At 41.0% G+C, this 19,267-nt stretch overlaps 1 protein-coding gene across 1 annotated transcript in view; it reads right to left on the bottom strand.

The window, feature by feature from the left end:
- Nucleotides 1-19,267, bottom strand: part of C2CD3 (C2 domain containing 3 centriole elongation regulator) — a 127,279-nt gene that overhangs the window by 26,698 nt on the left and 81,314 nt on the right. Inside the window, exons 25-28 of the mRNA XM_082845335.1 lie at nt 9,766-9,904; nt 7,370-7,434; nt 6,316-6,521; nt 4,792-4,925 (exon numbers count right to left, since the gene is read on the bottom strand). Coding sequence (XP_082701461.1) covers nt 4,792-4,925; nt 6,316-6,521; nt 7,370-7,434; nt 9,766-9,904 — 544 coding nt within the window. The remainder of the gene's footprint in view (nt 1-4,791; nt 4,926-6,315; nt 6,522-7,369; nt 7,435-9,765; nt 9,905-19,267) is intronic.

Here is a 19,267-nt window from a genome sequence, read left to right as displayed (position 1 = left end):
AATAATCATCTTCTTTTTGTTTTTAATTAATTAATTAATTAATATTTATTTATTTAAAAATTAATTAATTTATTTTTGGCTTAGTTGGGTCTTAGTTGTGGCACGTGGGATCTTTCGTTGTGGCACACGGGCTCTTCATTGCGGTGCACAGGCTTCTTTTTAGCTGTGGCGCGTGTGGGCTCCAGAGTGCATGGGCTCTGTAGTTGTGGCACATGGGCTCTCTAGTCGTGGTGTGCGGGCTCAATTGTCCCGCGGCATGTGGGATCTTAGTTCTCCAACCAGGGATCAAACCTGCGTCCCCTGCATTGGAAGGCTGATTCTTAACCACTGGACCATCAGGAAAGTCCCTTCTTCTTTTTAAATAACAGCTTCATTGAGATATAATTCACATACCAAAGAATTCACCCATTTAAAGTGTACAATTCAATGGATTTTAATATATTCAGAGCTGTGCAACCATCAGCACAATCAATTTTAGAATATTTTCATCACTCTAAAAAGAAATCCTACCCCTAACAGCCATTACTCCATACTTCCTCCTCTCCCCTGACCCTCCACCCAAACCTCCCAGCCCTACGCAACTGCTAATCCACTTCCTGTCTCTACAGATTTGCCTATTCCAGATATTTTATATTAATGGGATCATACATATGTGATGTTTTGTGACTAGCTTCTTCCATTTAGCATAATGTTTTCAAGCTTAATCTATGTGGTAGCATATATCAGTACTTCATTCCTTTTCATGGCTGAATAATTTTCCATTGTATAGATATATCACATTTTGTTTATCTACTTATCAGTTGATAGACATTTGGGTTGTTTCTATTTTTTGGTTATTAGGAATAATGCTGCTACAAACAATCATGTACAAGTTTTTGTGTGGACATATGTTTTCATTTCTCTTGGGTATATATATAGGAGTGAAAGTACTGGATCATATGGTTACTCTATGTTTAACCTTTTAAGGAACTGCCAGACTGTTTTTCAAAACAGCTGCACCATTCTACATTCCCACAAGCCATGTATGAGGATTCCAATTTCTCCATATCCTCCCCAATACTTGTGATAATTTGTCTTTTTGATTACAGCCATCCTAGTGGATGTGAAATGGTATGTCATTATAGTTTTCATTTATATTTCCCTGATGGCTAATGACATCAAACACCTTTCATGTGCTTATTGGCCATTTGTATATCTTCTTTAGAGATATATCTATTCAGATCATTTTTTTTTATTTTTTTGCGGTACGCGGGCCTCTCACTGTTGTGGCCTCTCCCGTTGCGGAGCACAGGCTCTGGACGCGCAGGCTCAGTGGCCATGGCTCACAGGTCCAGCCGCTCCGCAGCATGTGGGATCTTCCCGGACCGGGGCACGAACCCGCGTCCCCTGCATTGGCAGGCGGACTCTCAACCACTCTGCCACCAGGGAAGCCCCATTTGCTTTTTTTTTTTTTTTGTGGTACGCGGGCCTCTCCCCGCTGTGGCCTCTCCTGTTGCGGAGCACAGGCTCCGGACACGCAGGCTCAGCGGCCATGGCTCACAGGCCTAGTGGCTCTGCGGCATGTGGGGTCTTCCCGGAACGGGGCACAAACCCGTGTCCCCTGCATCGGCAGGCGGACTCTCAACCACTGCGCCACCAGGGAAGCCCATTTGCTTATTTTTAATTGAGTTATTTGCTTTATATTATTAAGTTGTAAGAACTCTTTATATATTCTGGATACAAGTCTCTTATCAGATCTGTGATTTGCAAATATTTTCTCACATTCTGTGGGTTGTCTTTTCACTTTCTTGGTATCGTTTGTAGAAGGAAAGTTTTAAATTTTGATGAATCCAATTTATATTTTCCTTTGTTGCTTCTACTTCTGGTGTCATATCTAAGGAATCATTGCCTAATCGAAGGTTATAAAAATTTACTATGTTTTCTTCTAAGAGTTTTTATAGTTTTAGCTCTTATATTTAGATATAGGACCCATTTGGAGTTAGTTTTGTATATGGTCTGAGGAAGGGGGTCCCACTTCAGTCTTCTGCTTGTGGATATCCAGTTGTTCCAACACATTTCTTGAAAAAAGACTATTCTTATTATTAAACCAGCTTGGCACGTTTGACATCTTGGCATCCTTGGCACATGGGTTTATTTCTGGATTCTCAATTCTATTCTATTGATCTTTATTTCTATCCTTATACCAGTGCTGTATTGTTTACTGTAGCTTTGTAGTAAGTTTTGAAATTGGGAATGTTTTTCTTCCTTTTCAAGATTGTTTTGCCTATTCTGTGTCCCTTAAATTTCCATATGAATTTTAGGACTAGCTTGCCCATTTCCATAAGGAATCCAGCAGGGACTGTGTTATAGGGAGTATGTTGAATCTACAGATCAATTTGGGGAACTGATCTTAACAATATTAAGTCTTCCAATCCATGAACATGGGATATCTTTCCATTTATTTATAACGTCTTTAATTTATTTCAACAATGGTTTATAGTTTTCAGAGAAAACGTTCTGTACTTTTTTGGTTAAATTTATTCTTAAGTATTTTATTCTTTTTGATGCTATTGTAAATGGAATCATCTTTTCAATTTCTTTTTGGATTATTCATTGCTGATGTACAGAAACACAACTGATTTTGTATATTATATTTTAAAAGTTTCTCAGTTTGGGGGTGTGTTGCAGGGAGGGATAAATTAGAAGGTTGGGATTAACATATACACACTACTATATATAAAACAGATCACTGGGAATTCCCTGGTGGTCCAGCAGTTAGGACTCTGTGCTTCCAATGCAGGGGGCACAGGTTTGATTCCTGGTTGGGAGACAGATCTTGCATGCTGCACAGCACGGCCGAAAAAATTAAAAAAAAAAAGATAACCAACAGGGACCTACTGTATAGCACAGGGAACTATACTCAATATTTTGTAATAACCTATAAGGGAAAAGAATCTGAAAAGGAATATACATATATATATATATATAAAATCACTGAATTACTGTGCTGTACACCTGAAACTAACATGATATTGTAAATCAACTATACTTCAATAAAAATAAAAATTTAAAAAAATTGTAAGAAATTAAAAAGTGTCCCCATTTAAATTTCTAATATGGTAAAAACTGATAGCTATAACCTACAGAAACAAACCTCTTTGAGGTCATCAATAATTTTTAAGAGTATAAGGGGGTTCTGAAGTGGAAATGTTTGAGAACCACTGCTTTATTAAAGTATAACTGGTATATAATAAACTTCACATATTTAAAGTGTACAATATGTATTTTAACATATATGTACCTCTAAGGAAACCATTACCACACACATTAAGATAATGAACATATCCATCACCCCTAAAAGTTTCCTCCTGTCCTTTGTAATTCCTCCCTCTTTCCCGCTCCATTCATCCTGCCTTATCCCTAGGCAACCACTGATTTTCTTTCTGTCACTATAGATTAGTACACATTTTCTAGAATTTTATATAAATGGAATCATATACAATGTACTCTTTGTCTAGCTTGTCTCTCTCAGCATAATTATTCTCTCAGCATAATTATTCTGATATTCCTTTGATTGTCTCACTGATTGGCTATGGTCAACGTAACACCTATAAAATAGATATTGGGATCTAGGATTTCACATACACATGGGATCCCTTCATGCAGAGGGCAGAGGCTCTCTTCATGTGGTAGGAAAGCTACATAGCACTGAAATGGGTCTTTGAGTGGCTAAGCAGTATTAGAGTATCTTTCTTGGAATAAAGGGTCTACTCAGTAACTGCTGCTGTAGGAGTGGCTTGTATAAGATCCCTTGCCTTCTCCCTGAGGTAGAGAGAGAGACAAGGAAAAGACTGATGGAGGCAGGGGAATGCCAAATGACACTAGGGCCTGAGGGGAATGGGGTGGAAAGAAGCAATCTTAGTCTTAGATTCTACCCTTTGACAGGATGGAATATGCTCTAGTCCTGATATCCATTTGCATATCCACAGTTGGCTAGGTGAAAAGGGTGGGCCAACTGCTTTTCACAAAATAACCTGGCATGTAGGTTTGGGAGGGGAAGGGTCATGATATGTTTCTCACACAGCTGATGACTGATTTTACGGATGAAGGTTAAGGCCTCTGAGGAAAAGAGAAAAGAGTCCCTTGCACTGAAGCTACCCTTTTTTTTTTTTTTTTTGCGGTACGCGGGCCTCTCACTGTTGTGGCCTCTCCCGTTGCGGAGCACAGGCTCCGGACGTGCAGGCTCAGTGGCCATGGCTCATGGGCCCAGCTGCTCTGCGGCATGTGGGATCTTCCTGGACCGGGGCACGAACCCGTGTACCCTGCATTGGCAGGCGGACTCTCAACCACTGCGCCACCATGGAAGCCCGAAGCTACCCTTTTGATAGCAGTAAAACTTCCCTTTTTTTTTTCCCTAAAAAAATATTTATTTATTTATTTTTGGCTGTGATGGGTCTTATTTGCAGCATGCGGGATCTTTCATTGCGGCACGCAGGCTCTCTAGTTTTGGCGTGCAGGCTCAGTTGCTCTGCAGCACGTGGGATCTTAGTTCCCCGACCACGGATCGAGCCTGTGTCCCCTGCATTGGAAGGCAGATTCTTAACCACTGGACCACCAGGGAAGTCCCTAGTTTCTATCTTATAAAAACTCTTTTCATAGGATCTTGGGGTTCCCAGGGGTTATGAAAGAAGGTCAATTGTCTTTCCCTGTCTCTCATTTCTTCCTCTAATAAAGGAAAGAGAGAAATGACAAGCTAGTTTGCACACTTCCACTCTTGACCCCATTTCCTTCTATCATAAAGAAATCACTCACCTCCCAGGAGAGGAGAAATCAACCTCCTTTGATGAGGTGTGAACAAGTTGTTCTGGAGTCTGTCCTGCAATGCAGCCAGGGAATGCACCATACATATCAGAGGCAGGGAAGGAAAAGGTACTATATATTGGGATCTGTAGAAGCAAAGAGAAAAATAGCACACTTGTTGCCACAAATCCTTTTGGAAAAAAGCAGTATAAATAAATTTGTAAAATTTATCGTATGCATATAATTTATTATTTTCTATGTATTTGAACACTGTACTAAGCAAGGTACATGCATTTTCTCGTTTAAACATCACAATCTTATGAGGTAGGTACTATTATTATCCCCATTTTACAGACTACATTATCAGACTGCTTTTTTTAATTTTTAAAAAACATTTAATTAATTAATTAATTTTTGCCTGCATTGGGTTTTTGTTGCTGCGTGTGGGCTTTCTCTAGTTGTGGCAAGCGGGGGCTACTCTTCGTTTCAGTGCACAGGCTTCTCATTGTCGTGGCTTCTCTTGTTGCCGAGCGCGGGCTCTAGGCACGCAGGCCTCAGCAGCTGTGGCTCGTGGGCTCAGTAGTTGTGGCTTGTGGGCTCTACAGCTCATGCTCAGTAGTTGTGGTGCACAGGCTTAGCTGCTCCACGGCATGTGGGATCTTCCTGGACCAGGGATCAAACCCGTGTCCCCTGCATTGGCAGGCGGATTCCCAACTGCTGTGCCATGAGGAAGCCCTCAGACTGCTTTTTAAAGGCTGTTTTATTTTTATTTATGCTCTTGTTTCCTCCACTAGTTTGTGAACTCCTGGCTGGACATCTTACATTTTCCTTACATGTGAGGATAATCTGGCTGTGATATTCCTTGTCTCACGATTACCAGGGTTGATGTAAAGAAAAGACCCTCCTATATGGGGACTATTTAAACTCTTTGTCATTTTTCTCACACATGCATTTATTCACTCATTCATTCATTTGATATTTACTGATGTCCACTTTACCAAACTCTGGGCCAGGCATGCGTGACAGACAGATGAGTAAAACACAGTCTTTGCCTTGATAGAGCTCTCCTATCTGGGACAGCCTGGGAAAGTCTCCTTTCCTTTACAGTTAAACTCCCTGAAAGAGTTGTCTGTACTTACTATCATCAATTCCCCTCCTCCCATTCTCTTTTAATTTTTTTTAATAGACCAATGATTTTAATGTAACAGAGTTTTTTTTAAAAAAGTTAATCCAATGTGGTTTCAGATTCCACACTGCAACTAATCTTACTTTATTTAAAAATTGAGATTTAATTCACATATTATAAAATTCACCCTTTGAAAGTGTTCAATTCAGTGGTTTTCAGTATATTCAGAATTGTGCATCCATCACCACCATGTAATTCCAGAAATTTTCACCCCAAAAAGGTCATGAGGTCATTATGAGACACAAATGTATTCTGTATGCTGGAAAGTACCAAACACATGTAAATTATCTTCTTATAGGTTTTGCTCAGTAGAACCCTTACTGGTTAAGGACGTGAATCAGGATACATACCAGTGATCCTGAGGTCTCCATCCCACGTCTTGCTTGCCTTTCTTCTCTGAAGTGCATCAAACTCTCCAAAGGGGAGATGGCAACTTTTATCTGCCCTTGGCACTCTCCACTGAAGTCTGTGATGTTGTACCAGCCACAGACAAACTGGAAGCCAGAGAGAAGTGGGGAGAGGTCCACTGAGGCAAAGCCAATCACCCTCTCCTCACCTGTGGGGGAAAGAGAAGAGCTGGGCAATGTGGCTGGGCATGTCCTGCCACTGAGATTCGAGGTGGCACACAGAGAAACTGATTTAGAGGATGGGAAGGTTCAGTGATTCCACAATCAACAGAAAAGACAGATAATGAGGATGAGAGACTGGCAACCACAGCCTGCTTTCTAACTACTGTAAGTTCCCTTTTTGTATGGCAGGGAAAAGCTGGCAGGGTTGAGTTCTGTCCTCTTGATATAGGCAACTAGAAAACACCCCTTAAACATAAGAAACACTTGTTCTTTTCCCTATGTTATCACATCTCACTGATTTTCCTTAGGGCAGTGGCTCTTGAAAGAAATCATTTGAAAGACCATCACCCTTGGAATTATGAGGGATTTGCATTTTCTTATTTTTACTTGTCTGTATTTTCCAAATTTTCTATAACATACATATGTATTATATTTAATTAAGAACAAGAGACATAATTCACAAAAAAAAGGACAAATAACCCCCTAGAAAACCAGTACAGGGTGCAAAATGAGCTTGGGCTATGGCCGCTCATTTTTTGTTTTTTTTTTTTTGGCCACATTGCATGGCTTGTGGGATCTTAGTTCCCTGATCAGGAATTGAACCTGGGCCACAGCAGTGAAAGCTATGAGTCCTAACCACTGGACCACGAGGGAATTCCCTCAGGCTGCTCTTAATGACAAAGAGCGGGTAATCTGTGGGATTACCTCTAACATACATATGTGTTCCCAGAACCATCAGTGCCATGGTTTTACTTGGTTAGAAAAAGAAAAGGATTGGCAAACTGTCAACATGATGTGAACTTATTTTTACAAACAAGTAAGACAGAGTTCATACCTCCTTTATGCCAAACTTTGAAGACCAGAGTTTGTCGTGGATCCAAAAGAAGCTCTTTTGACAGCCTATTAAGAAAAACAACCACCATAGATTAACTGTGTAGGAAGCTCCTCTAGTATGAAACTTAGACTTGAAGAACACCTTATAGTTGAAAAACACTTTTCTAGCATTTTCATTTCATGCTTATGATCATCTTCTAGGATATATTTTTATCTTCACAGTTAAAAGGAGGGAATAGAAGCTCAGAGAGGTGAAGTAACCAGGAACTTGTCAAGACCTAAAAACAAGCAACCGTGATGTAGTATCCTTCCCCCTACCCCCCTACCCCGTTTTATTGGAGCAGGTAAGGATTCTTCTTATGCCTTGTGGTGGTGCGTGGAGATGGTGAGAAGAGAGGAAAGAGTGTTTATTGAGTACATACCTTGGGCCAGCCACGGTGCCAAGTGTTTCTTATACATGTAATCTACACAAAAACCTATGACGTGGACATTATTATCCTTGTTTTACAGATGATGAAGCTGGGCTCAGAGATGTGAAGTCAGTTTTTCAAGGTCACATAAGAGTCAGTAAGTGGCAGAGCTGTGATTTGAACCCCAGTTTGCCTGACTCCAGAGCCACACTGTGCAGAGGCAAGGCACCAAAATAAGAAAGTACCCAACTTTCTTACCAGGTTAAAGAATTCAATGTGGAGTTCACTGAGCACCTCTAATATATTTTATATGAAGTGAATTGTATAGTTTTAAACTACAAAGCAGGTACCCTTGCTCCAGGTGAGCAAGATGGAGAACCAGAGAAAACTAAGAGATTTAATTTCCTTCTCCAGACTCCACTGGGGAACTGAAGAGAGCTGACTTCAAGACCAGCGAAAGGCACTGTGCTAACTTGGAACAAATACTGTGTCAGAGATTTGAATTCTAGCCAGGGGTCAAAATATCCACCTCTGAATTCTAGCTCTCCTAGTATCACCTGAGTGCCCCTGAGCACTCAGTCTCTTTGAGCACTGATTTTCCTACCTGTTAAACGGGATATTATTATCTACCTACAAGGTTTCTACGAGGATCAAATGAAACAATTTTGTGATAAAGAAATTGCCAACAGCACCATCATTCATTTTTCTTCTAATCTTGTCTCTGTTACCAACAGACTATGTAACCTCCTTGGGCCACAGTCTCCGCAACTGTATAGTAAGGGGATGAAATGAGGTGATTGTTCATGTTGCTTTAACAAGTTAGTAAAGTTAGGTTCTGAATGAACAAATCACCCTCACTTAGAAGCTCAGCCCCCTGGTCGCCTATCTTTTGAGGCAGATTTGATATTTCAGTACTGGCCACTATGGCCAGAATATCTATAATTTCCAGTAGCTCACCACAGACAGTACTGAGTTGTCACTGTAGTTATAGCTCCTGACTCAAGTCAACCACTCAGATTTCACAACACTGAACATGTGAGCAACTGCTGAGACTCGATTAGGTACATAAACACTGTGAGAAAACAGCAGATCAGATACCATGTGGCATGGCTGGTGTTGGTGGACAAGAATTAAACTTTGTAAAAGGTGATTCAGTGTAAAGATAATAGTAACAATAATTAGTAATAGAATCCCACTTTTAATGATAATGCAACAGGTAACAGAAGAAAAGGGAGGAGAGCCTGGTACCACAGCAGTGGGCCTCTGTACCAGCCCCTGACCTCCGAGCTGCACTGCCACATGGTTGACAGGACTCCATCTCCCCCTTTTTTTGAGCTTCCAAAGGAGATCTGTCATTTGTTATGTACCTACCACGTACCAGGAGGTAATTTCCCTAAATGTCATGTAATTTGGACCTCCTAATAACCCTGTCAAAATTACCTCCACTTTACAGATGAGGAATCTGAGGCTCAGAGATGTTATGTAACTTGTTCACACAGCTAGTAAATGACAGAGATGGGGTATGAGGCCAAGTCTCTCTAGTTCCAAGCCCTGGTTCTTTCCACTGCACCAGAAATCTTTTCCAAGAATGTATAATCCACAGCCTTTCCTGAGATCAGTCCTCTCTGCCTTCTTCACCTAGATAGCTTGCATACATTCTTCCACACTTAGCTGAGGGGTCTTCAGGGACTGTCTTAATCGATAACCTTTAATTCCCACTGCCCAGAACAGAGCAGAGCATATAAGAGGTCTTCACTGAATAATTTTTGAGTTGTACTGAGCAGAGTTAAAACACACCACAACAAAACCTTTAAACCACCACTAGCTGTGAATTCATAAGCATTAGGATTAAATAACTGTTTGATAAGGAAAGCATTCTCCAACTCTGCTCAATATTGTTGTGTCTGTTACATTCCTCACTCTGAATTTGTCTCTTGGAACAAAAAGCAGATTTTGGAAGGCTGATGGAACATCATAAAATACAAACCTTGATTGCTGTTGAAAATTCCAGATGGGGGAATCTGTGTTTTCAACCACTGGGGTGTAGATAGGAGATGGCTCATCAGCTGTTGTGAAGGATACACAACAACTGGGTATTGATACTTTCCTCTGTGTCAAGGGGCTCCCTGAAATAGAAAAGAGTGGAGTGACTATACTTTAGGGTACCAAAAAGAATGTGTTGGAAGCCTCTCATTATACAAGTACAAGAAGAACCATTCTTAGCTCTCTCCTACCTTTGGGTCTTTCTTTGAGCTATTCCCTGTGTCTGAAATGTTTCTGCTACTGAAACTGTTATTTCAAGGTTCAGTTCATAAATACTACCCAGCAAGAAACAACTTCTTCCATCTCCTTGTACTCTGTGGGATGATGGAAGATACTGGATTAAGAGGCAAAAGACAGAACTGCAAAGAGCCTGAACTTACAAGTCAGATGATCAATGATTAGCTCTGCCATACACATTCTGTGTAACCTTGGGCAAGGCCTATCTAGGCCACCACTTCCTCAAATGGGGCATATGATACACCTCCTCAGATGTTGTAAAGATTAAAAATAAATAATAATAGTAGGTAACACTTATATAACACTTACTATGTGCCAGGCACTATTCTAAGAACTATACATGTATTAACTCATTTAATCATTACAACAAACCTATGAGGAAGATATTATTATTATTCCCATTATATAGATGAAAAAACTGGGGTACAGAGAGATCAAACACTTATTAAGTGGTCACACATTTACTAAACGGTAAACTGAGAGTCAAATTCAAGCATTCTGGCTCTAGAGTCCAAGCACTCAGCCATTGCCTGTATTGCCTCCACTAGAGTTAAATGAATGTAGAACACTGAGTACTGTGCTGATGCTAATTTTACAAGATCAGGTTTCCAATGTGGGAGACTCAGTCATTTATTTTCTCTTAAAACAATGTAAAATGAAGACGGATGACAATACTAGATAGTCTAACTCAGCTGTCCAACAAGATAACTACTAACCACAGGTGGCTATTATACTTTAAATTAGTGAAAATTAAATAAGATTAAAAATTCTGTTTCTTAGTTACACTAGCTATATTTCAAGCACTCAATAGCTACATGTGGCTAATGGCTACCATACTGGACAGTAAAAATATAGAACATTTCCATCACAGTACAAAGTTCTTTTCGACAGTGATGAATAACACAGTCTCTACATAATGTAGTAGACTCTATACATTCCATAAGATCCCTTTCAGCTCTAAAATGATATGACTCAGGATTACAGACGAAGGAAAGAGAAAAGAAGAAAATAAGTATGTCTTAAATATTATTTACGTGATCCAGAGGAACAAATTCTGTATGTGGACTCTAAATGGTTTGTCTTCTTTCTACCTGACTAGCTCAAGGCTTCCCCAAATGCATACTCCCACTTTACTTTGTAGGTGAAGTTAATCTTTTTTTTTTTTTTTTTTTTTGCAGTACGCGGGCCTCTCACATTGCGGAGCACAGGCTCGGGAGGCGCAGGCTCACTGGCCATGGCTCACGGGCCCAGCTGCTCCGCGGCATGTGGGATCTTCCCAGACCAGGGCACAAACCCGTGTCCCCTGCATCGGCAGGTGGACTCCCAACCACTGCGCCACCAGGGAAGCCTGATGAAGTTAATCTTTGAGGTTCCACCCTGCTCCTTCTCTGATTGCTCCTTTCAGTAACTACTCTTCCAAAGACCCCAGGCTGTCCCTGTGGACAGAAAATCCGATGAACATATTTATACTGAGGAATGCTGATTTTACTCCCCTCCACAAGCAGTGTAACATTTAATAAGTAGCCTTTAAAAGACAGACTCTAGGGCTTCCCTGGTGGCGCCGCCTGCCGATGCAGGGGACACGGGTTCGTGCCCCGGTCCGGGAAGATCCCACATGCCGCGGAGCGGCTGGGCCCATGAGCCATGGCCGCTGAGCCTGCGCGTCCGGAGCCTGTGCTCCGCAACAGGAGAGGCCACAACAGTGAGAGGCCCGCGTAACGCAAAGACAGACTCTAGTACCTTCTACTCTGAGAAACCTCTCTTGACTCTCTAGGCAGAATCTCTGAACGTTATACACCCATCATTAGATCTCTCCAACTTCAACATTCTTTAGGGAAACAGAAGTGCCTGCAATTTTGCTTTGCTATGTTTTCCTCAACCAAAAGAATTTCCATTAGAGTAGAACAATTTTTTTTTGTAGTTTTATTAAGTGCTTTTTAAAAAAAAATTTTTTTTTATTAAAGTATAGTTGATTTACAATGTTGTGGCAATCTCTGCTGTATAGCAAAGCGACTCAGTTATACACACACAGGCATTTTAAAAAATATTTTTTCCATGATGGTTTATCACAGGATATTGAATATGGTCCCCTGTGCTCTACAGTAGATCTTTGTTTATCCATCCTACATATAATAGTTTACATCTGCTAATCCCACATTCCTAGTCCTTCCCTCCCCCACCCCCCTTCCCCTTGGCAACCACAAGTCTGTTCTCTAATTTGCATTAGAGTAGACCAATTCTTTTCAAATTTTCCCACCAAAGTAACAACTTCTAGAGACAAGTAAATACTAAAATCTGGAGCATTGGGGTTCTTGTTGCCTTGAAAGAGCAACAACACACATGACATCTATTAACAGGCTTGTATTTTATCTAAAATTTCATGAGGATTTTACATTATCTTCCTTACTATAGCCCTATTTGTTTAAACTAAAAATGATATTTTCCCCCCAAATCTTGGTAAAAAATTTACGTCATGTTATTTAATATCGTGACTTCTAACAACCAGACCAGATGGCATTACGTTTTAGTCCCTCTTACTGGGGATAATTAATAAAGAAAGAAAATGGGTGATGAACAGAAACAAAGGAGTGGAGATTTTGCAAGGAGGCCTTGGGAAAGAGAACTGAAGAGGAGGAAGAGGAATGCTAGCCTTAGAAGTGAGAGCTGGTAGTGGCTGCGAGGCAGGAGGGAGCTGAGGTGTGTGCAAGAGCTGTCAACAAAGCAGGACCCGGAGAAAGGCTTAACCAGCAGGCAGAGAAACACTAAGATACACAGAAGAACTACAGGAGGAACAAAATAAAACAAAAAACCACTGGCTACGACCTGGCAAAACCAGTTTACAAGCATATTCTTGAAAGAGCAGGAAAAAATGATTCTAATAAAATGGTAGTAAGCAAAGAATAGTTAATGGAAATCAATAATATAGCACCCATCGTTACTAATGTAAAATGTACAGAATAGCACTAATGGTACCTTTATCTAGTGAGCTATCTTCTTAAAAAAGTTTTATTTTTGTGAAACTCAACAGTATTACATGGACTGACTTGCTCAGCATCCACCCCCACTTTTACTGTATTGTATTCCTTTATTGTAGAGATTGAAAGGGTCACAGACTCTTTTGTGCTACAGTATGGATACAAATTGGTCTCTATCTGTTATATGCCATTACAACAGATCTGGAAGGCAGACGTGAGGCAGAGGACATGTTCCTTTCCCTTTTGCTTTTACTACTAGCAAGGATGACAGAGTTTTCTGCTCCAGGGTTTGGTCCCTGAGGCCCCAGAGGCCCGATGTCAATAGTGCTGATGAGAGTTTCCGATCACTGGGCTGCAGTGTTGGCACTGTATTTCAAATTTAAAAGATCTACTGGTTCTCTCCTGAAAGCTTAGCCTAGAGCCCACTCCCTGAGCCCTTCCAATAACTTAAAGTACCTTAATAATCTATATTAAACTCCTCTCTGTTTAAAATGGCTGGAGTGGGACTTCCCTGGTGGCGCAGTAGTTAAGAATCTGACTGCCAATGCAGGGGACATGGGCTCAAGCCCTGGTCTGGGAGGATCCCACATGCCGCGGAGCAACTAAGCCCGTGTACCACAACTACTGAGCTTGCGCTCTAGAGCCCGTGAGCCCCAACTACTGAGCCCATGTGCCACAACTACTGAAGCCCGCGCGCCTAGAGCCCGTGCTCCACAACAAAAGAAGCCACTGCAATGAGAAGCCCACACACCGCAACAAAGAATAGCCCCTGCTTGCCGCAATGAGAGAAAGCCTGCGCGCAGCAATGAAGACCGAACACAGCCAAAAATAAATAAATAAATATATAAAAATAGGTAAATAAAATGGCTGGAGGGAGTTGTTTCCTGTAACTGTACTCTCCCTGACACAGCTTCCATCTCTCTCTCAATCTCACCTCTCTCTCTCTGTCTCCCATTTTCCTTAGTATTAATAGGTCTCAAGCTTCTCAACTGATTTCTTCCAACAGAATGTCATAAATCCTCACAGCTAGGGAGAGATAATCTGCCTCTATACTGACGGCTTCCATAGTATTCTACAATAAACTGTGTGTGTCTGTGTTTCCCTCACTAAACTAATGCACAAAGTAGGCCCACGGCCCTTATTAAAGGTTTGCAGACTCCCTGCTGCCCTTTGTCTACAGATGACTGCCAGGGTTGGAGAAGAGAGAGAAGCTGCCTTGTGTGCGTGCCGTGTGCGCCAGCAGGGGACAGCAGCATCTGCTCAGGAAAGCTCTGAGAGAAATCAGCAGAGAGGACCAACTGTAGTTCTGAGACAGGACCCCTCGGTTCTGGTGTTCTCTGCCACTGATTTACTGTGACATATTGGGTACTTCATTCTGGCTCTCTGGGCATCAAGTTTCTTCATCAGAAACATGTGCTCTCACATTACTTCCTATGATAAAATTCTATGATTCTAGATATATACCAATACTGCTCAGATCTCTCTCTCATAACTCAACCCCGCCTTTTAAGGTTCGTTATTTTTGAGGCTGCTATTTGCTAAAGCCCCTGAAAGAGAAGTACTATTTTTACTTTGGAAAAAAAGTGTCCTTATTCAGTCTTGAACAGAAATACTCCTTTCAGCCAAAGAGGCAGGTGATAAAGAAATCTGCTTGGGTCTATCAGGTTTCCCTGGCTCTCCTCTTGTGGTTGGAAATTTAGCTGGGCCTGTTTACCTTCCTGGAAAAGGTCAAGTTCTGATATACTTTTGGAGGCAGCCGAGATGAAAACTGCTATACTTCCTACTGGGTTGGGACACACATTGAGAGCAGTTAAGAGGACTTGAGATGAACCAGCTTTACCATTTTAAGAGTTTTCACTGGATTTCCTATGTTTTACATAAGTATGAAAAGTAGTAGTTTTATGCATCAAAAAATGGTACGATTGCTTCAATGAGATTAAAATAACAACCCCTTATTTTTAACACTTTACAGCTTACAGTTTTCTTATCAGTACTAAACTTGTGCTGATGACATCCCTGATAATCACACAAGATGGGTGTATCTTTCTCTATTTTACAAATAAGGCAACCAAGGAACAGAGGGGTAAAGTGGCTTGCTCGTCACACATCTGGTAAACTAGCATTTGGAAGATCCAGCCAGGTTTCCTAACTCCTATTCCAGGGATGTTCCATTGCAATACTTCTAATTAATTCTACCTGGTTAAGAGAAAAGCTCTCCCTCTGGCCTGGAGTGAACAGATGGAAACTTTCCCTCAAGCAATGCCCAAATTTTTATGTTAGTAAAAACCTAGTTCAGTTTTGTTAAGCTAACATTAACTGACAGCTGCTCTGTGGCACACCTGCACAGATGAGTCAGATCTGATTCTTGATCTGCAGGCAGACACACAGGTAATTATAATACAATAAGATAAAGACTATGCCAAAAGCACAGGGGACTGTGGGAACAGAGAAGGACCCGTAACCCTGCCTGGGTAGTTGGAAGAGAGCCTCTAAAGGATGATGATACTGAAGATGGTTTTGATTTTCACTGAGTATAATTTAGATTACCTCAAATCACTTTACCTTTCTGTTCCTTGATTGCCTCATTTGTAAGACAGGGCTAGAGATACCAGTCATGTTGAGTATAAGTACACAAGTCTTATAAGTACTGAAGCTGATTCTTGAAGGTTCCTTAGAGCTCTTTCTAACAAAAGTATCCAAGAAACTCTTGTATTTCAGAACCAGGACCACAGTGGGGACTATGCTGCCTCAGGTTTAAGGCATAATTCAGGGCTGTTAGTGAATCCTCTGCATGCAGCTTTGCACTAGGAATCATTCGTTTCCTTCCTCAAGCAAGAAGCTTCTAAGGCATGAGAGGGACAGACACACAGAGAACACTGTTGAAGGCAGGAGGACAGCCAACGTGGATATTAAGGAAGCATCTACACGGTTTTCACAGAAGTTTGGCCATTTATAGCTGACTCACAGAGTGTGGGATATGCTACCCTCAGCTCCATATTCTTAGAAGATGAGAGGTGAAGAGAATCTTAGAGATGATCTTATATGACCATCACATTTCACAGCTGAGGAAAAGAGAACTGGGTTTGCCCAAAGTCACTAAGCAAGTTAATGGCTTAGCTAGGGCCAGAAGTCAGTCTTCTGACTCCCATTCCAGAAGTCTTTCTATTATATCATCATTTGAAAGGCAATTTCAGAGAGAGGATGGGCAGGTCTGTACACTCAGGGCCCAGCACAGGGTCTGACTGAAGCATAAATATTTGCAGGGCGAAGGACTATATGGGCCTATCACTGCGAGGGTAGGACTTGGGAGACAAGAGACCTCTGAAAGTGTCCACTCTGAAGCTTGATCTACCCTGGCTAAATGGAAAGAGGCCAAATAACAAGTGATTTACAGATTTGTAACTCATACCAGAAATATGAGAGGTGTTGAGCATCATATTCACAAACAAGAAGACATTAGGCTTGCTTAGTTGCATCAGGAAGACCCAGGTGTTGAGATACAGAAATAAACTCACAGTCCCTGTCCCCAAGGAACAGGCAGCCTAGTGGAGAGACACATTAAGAAACATTTTCAGTACAAAGTAATAAGTATAACCTCAGTAGTATAATGAAAAAGATATTGAAAGAGAATATTATTCGCAGCAATCATTGAAAGGGCTACCCCATTAGTCCAAGTTTCTGAAGGCTAAACAAGCAAGGAAGCAGTGAGAATAGAGAAAAGGTGACAAAAACCTTCTGTGTAAGAGGACATGATCCTATACCCTGTATTAGACACAGTGGAAGCTTAATAACTATTTGTTGAATGAATCCATTAATCCCTGCAACTTCTCCTCTGCTAAATTTCCACATAAGCAACTTTCCTGCAGTAGAGGCAAAGCATAAAATCAGAGAACGTATTAAAAGGAGAAAAAGGGCATTTGAGCAAGGTCTCATATTCATCTGCTTCCTCATTTAACAGATATTTACTGCTTATTATGTGTCAGACACAGTTCTAGGTGTTGGGGATTTAGCAGTAAATAAAACAAAAAATTTCTGTCTCTGTAGGACTTTTCTTTTTCTAGAAAGACAGAAAATAAACAAAATACACTATTTAAAGGCCATAGGAAAAAATAAAGCAGGAAAGAGGGACAGGTATTGTTGGAGAAAGGCTGTAATTTTAGATGGGTGACCAAGGAAGGTCTTGCTGAGCCGGTGATTTCAGTAAAGACAGGCCAGGAGTGAAGAATATTCCAGGCACAGAGAGAACACCAGATTCAAAGGCCCCAAGCAGGAGTCTGCCTATACATTTAAGAAAAAGCCAAGAGGCCAGTGTGGCTGGAACAGGGTGCCTAAGAGGAAGAGCAGGATGTTGGGGAGAATTTGGTAACTGGGGAAGGGAGAAAGGAATCCTGGCTAAGAAAGGTGCATGAGCAAAGGCCCAGGGAATGGCTTGCCATATGTTACAATTGGAAGGGAAAGGAAACCAAGCACTGCTGGAAAAAGTCAGCATTGTGCCACCAGTATGTCCACTGCCACTCTAAAATCATGTCAATTAGTCTTAGTTGAGCCCTTGCTGCAGTTCAGCAATTTTCTTATTTATATCTTCATGATTCTCTACAGATCCCTTGTAATGACCAAGAACTTCAGCCAAAGAGGATCAACTGCCACCACAATTCCCCATGTTTGCTCCAAGTAGGCCTAGAACACACACTTTCCCACTTCAATATCTTCGTTCAAGTTGAGATAACCACCTAGAATTTCATTCCCACCTTTCTGAAATCATATTCATTCTAAAAAGTTCTGATTTCTTAGACATGTCTGATTTCTCTGTTTCTAAACTCTCTAGACACTAGATATATAATTTTTGTGCTTTTTTTGAATTTTATTTATTTTTTATACAGCAGGTTCTTATTATCTATTTTATACATATTAGTGTATATATGTCAATCCCAATCGCCCAATTCATCACACCACCACCATCCCCCCACCACTTTCCCCGCTTGGTGTCCATATGTTTGTTCTCTACATCTGTGTCTCTATTTCTGCCCTGCAAACCGGTTCATCTGTACCATTTTTCTAGGTTCCATATATATGCGCTAATATACGATATTTGTTTTTCTCCTTCTGACTTACTTCACTCTGTATGACAGTCTCTAGGTCCATCCATGTCTCTACAAATGACCCAATTTTGTTCCTTTTTATGGCTAAGTAATATTCCATGGTATATATGTACCACATCTTCTTCATCCATTCATCTGTCGATGGGCATTTAGTTTGCTTCCATGACCTGGCTATTGTAAATAGTGCTGCAATGAACATTGGGGTGCATGTGTCTTTTTGAATTATGGTTTTCTCTGGGTATATGCCCAGTAGTGGGATTGCTGGGTCATATGGTAGTTCTATTTTTAGCTTTTTAAGGAACCTCCATACTGTTCTCCATAGTGGCTATATCAATTTACATTCCCACCAACAGTGCAAGAGGGTTCCCTTTTCTCCACCCCCTCTCCAGCATTTGTTGTTTGTAGATTTCCTGATGATGCCCATTCTAACTGGTGTGAGGTGATACCTCATTGTAGTTTTGACTTGCATTTCTCTAATAATTAGTGATGTTCAGCAGCTTTTCATGTGCTTCTTGGCCATCTGCATGTCTAGACACTAGATATTGTACTACCTATCCTTCTGGTCCTTAGAGCATTCTCCTTTATACATCAATAATCATGTAGCTGCTAATCCCCTTATCTGGGTTATCAGCTCTTGGAGGACAGAAACCATGTGTCATTTGCTCTGCACTTTCTGTACCTGGCACTGGCCTGGCACAGATTTACTACTTGATGAACTGAACCACCATTCTTGCAATATAAGCACAGGACTGGGTGTACAGTACATAAGCACCCTTTTAAATACAGAGAGTAAACAGGACCAACTGGTAAACACGGTTTATCTCATACCTAAGAGTCAGGATGGTATAGAGGAAAGAGCACGGGTTTTAGTCCAGACATAGCTGGATTCAAATTGCAGCTCTGTAGAGCTTATTAACTGTGTAACTCAAGTCATTTTACCTTTCTGAGCTTCAGTTTCCTCATTCATAAAATGGGTACATACTGTAATCTGTTCATAAAATAACCCCACTGTGGTAAGGATTAAATGAGATAATTAATGTACAAAAAAGAATAAAATTTGGCACAAGGAGATGCTCAATGAACTATTGTCAATTGTCAAGCTGTATTTAAAGAATGTAACTCTGTCTAATTGAGA

This window comes from Leucopleurus acutus, assembly GCF_964270905.1.
Source record: "Leucopleurus acutus genome assembly, chromosome: 8".
Classification (NCBI taxonomy): domain Eukaryota; kingdom Metazoa; phylum Chordata; class Mammalia; order Artiodactyla; family Delphinidae; genus Leucopleurus; species Leucopleurus acutus.
Note: the sequence above shows the minus strand (reverse complement) of the source record. Positions and strands in the feature narration are given on the sequence as shown.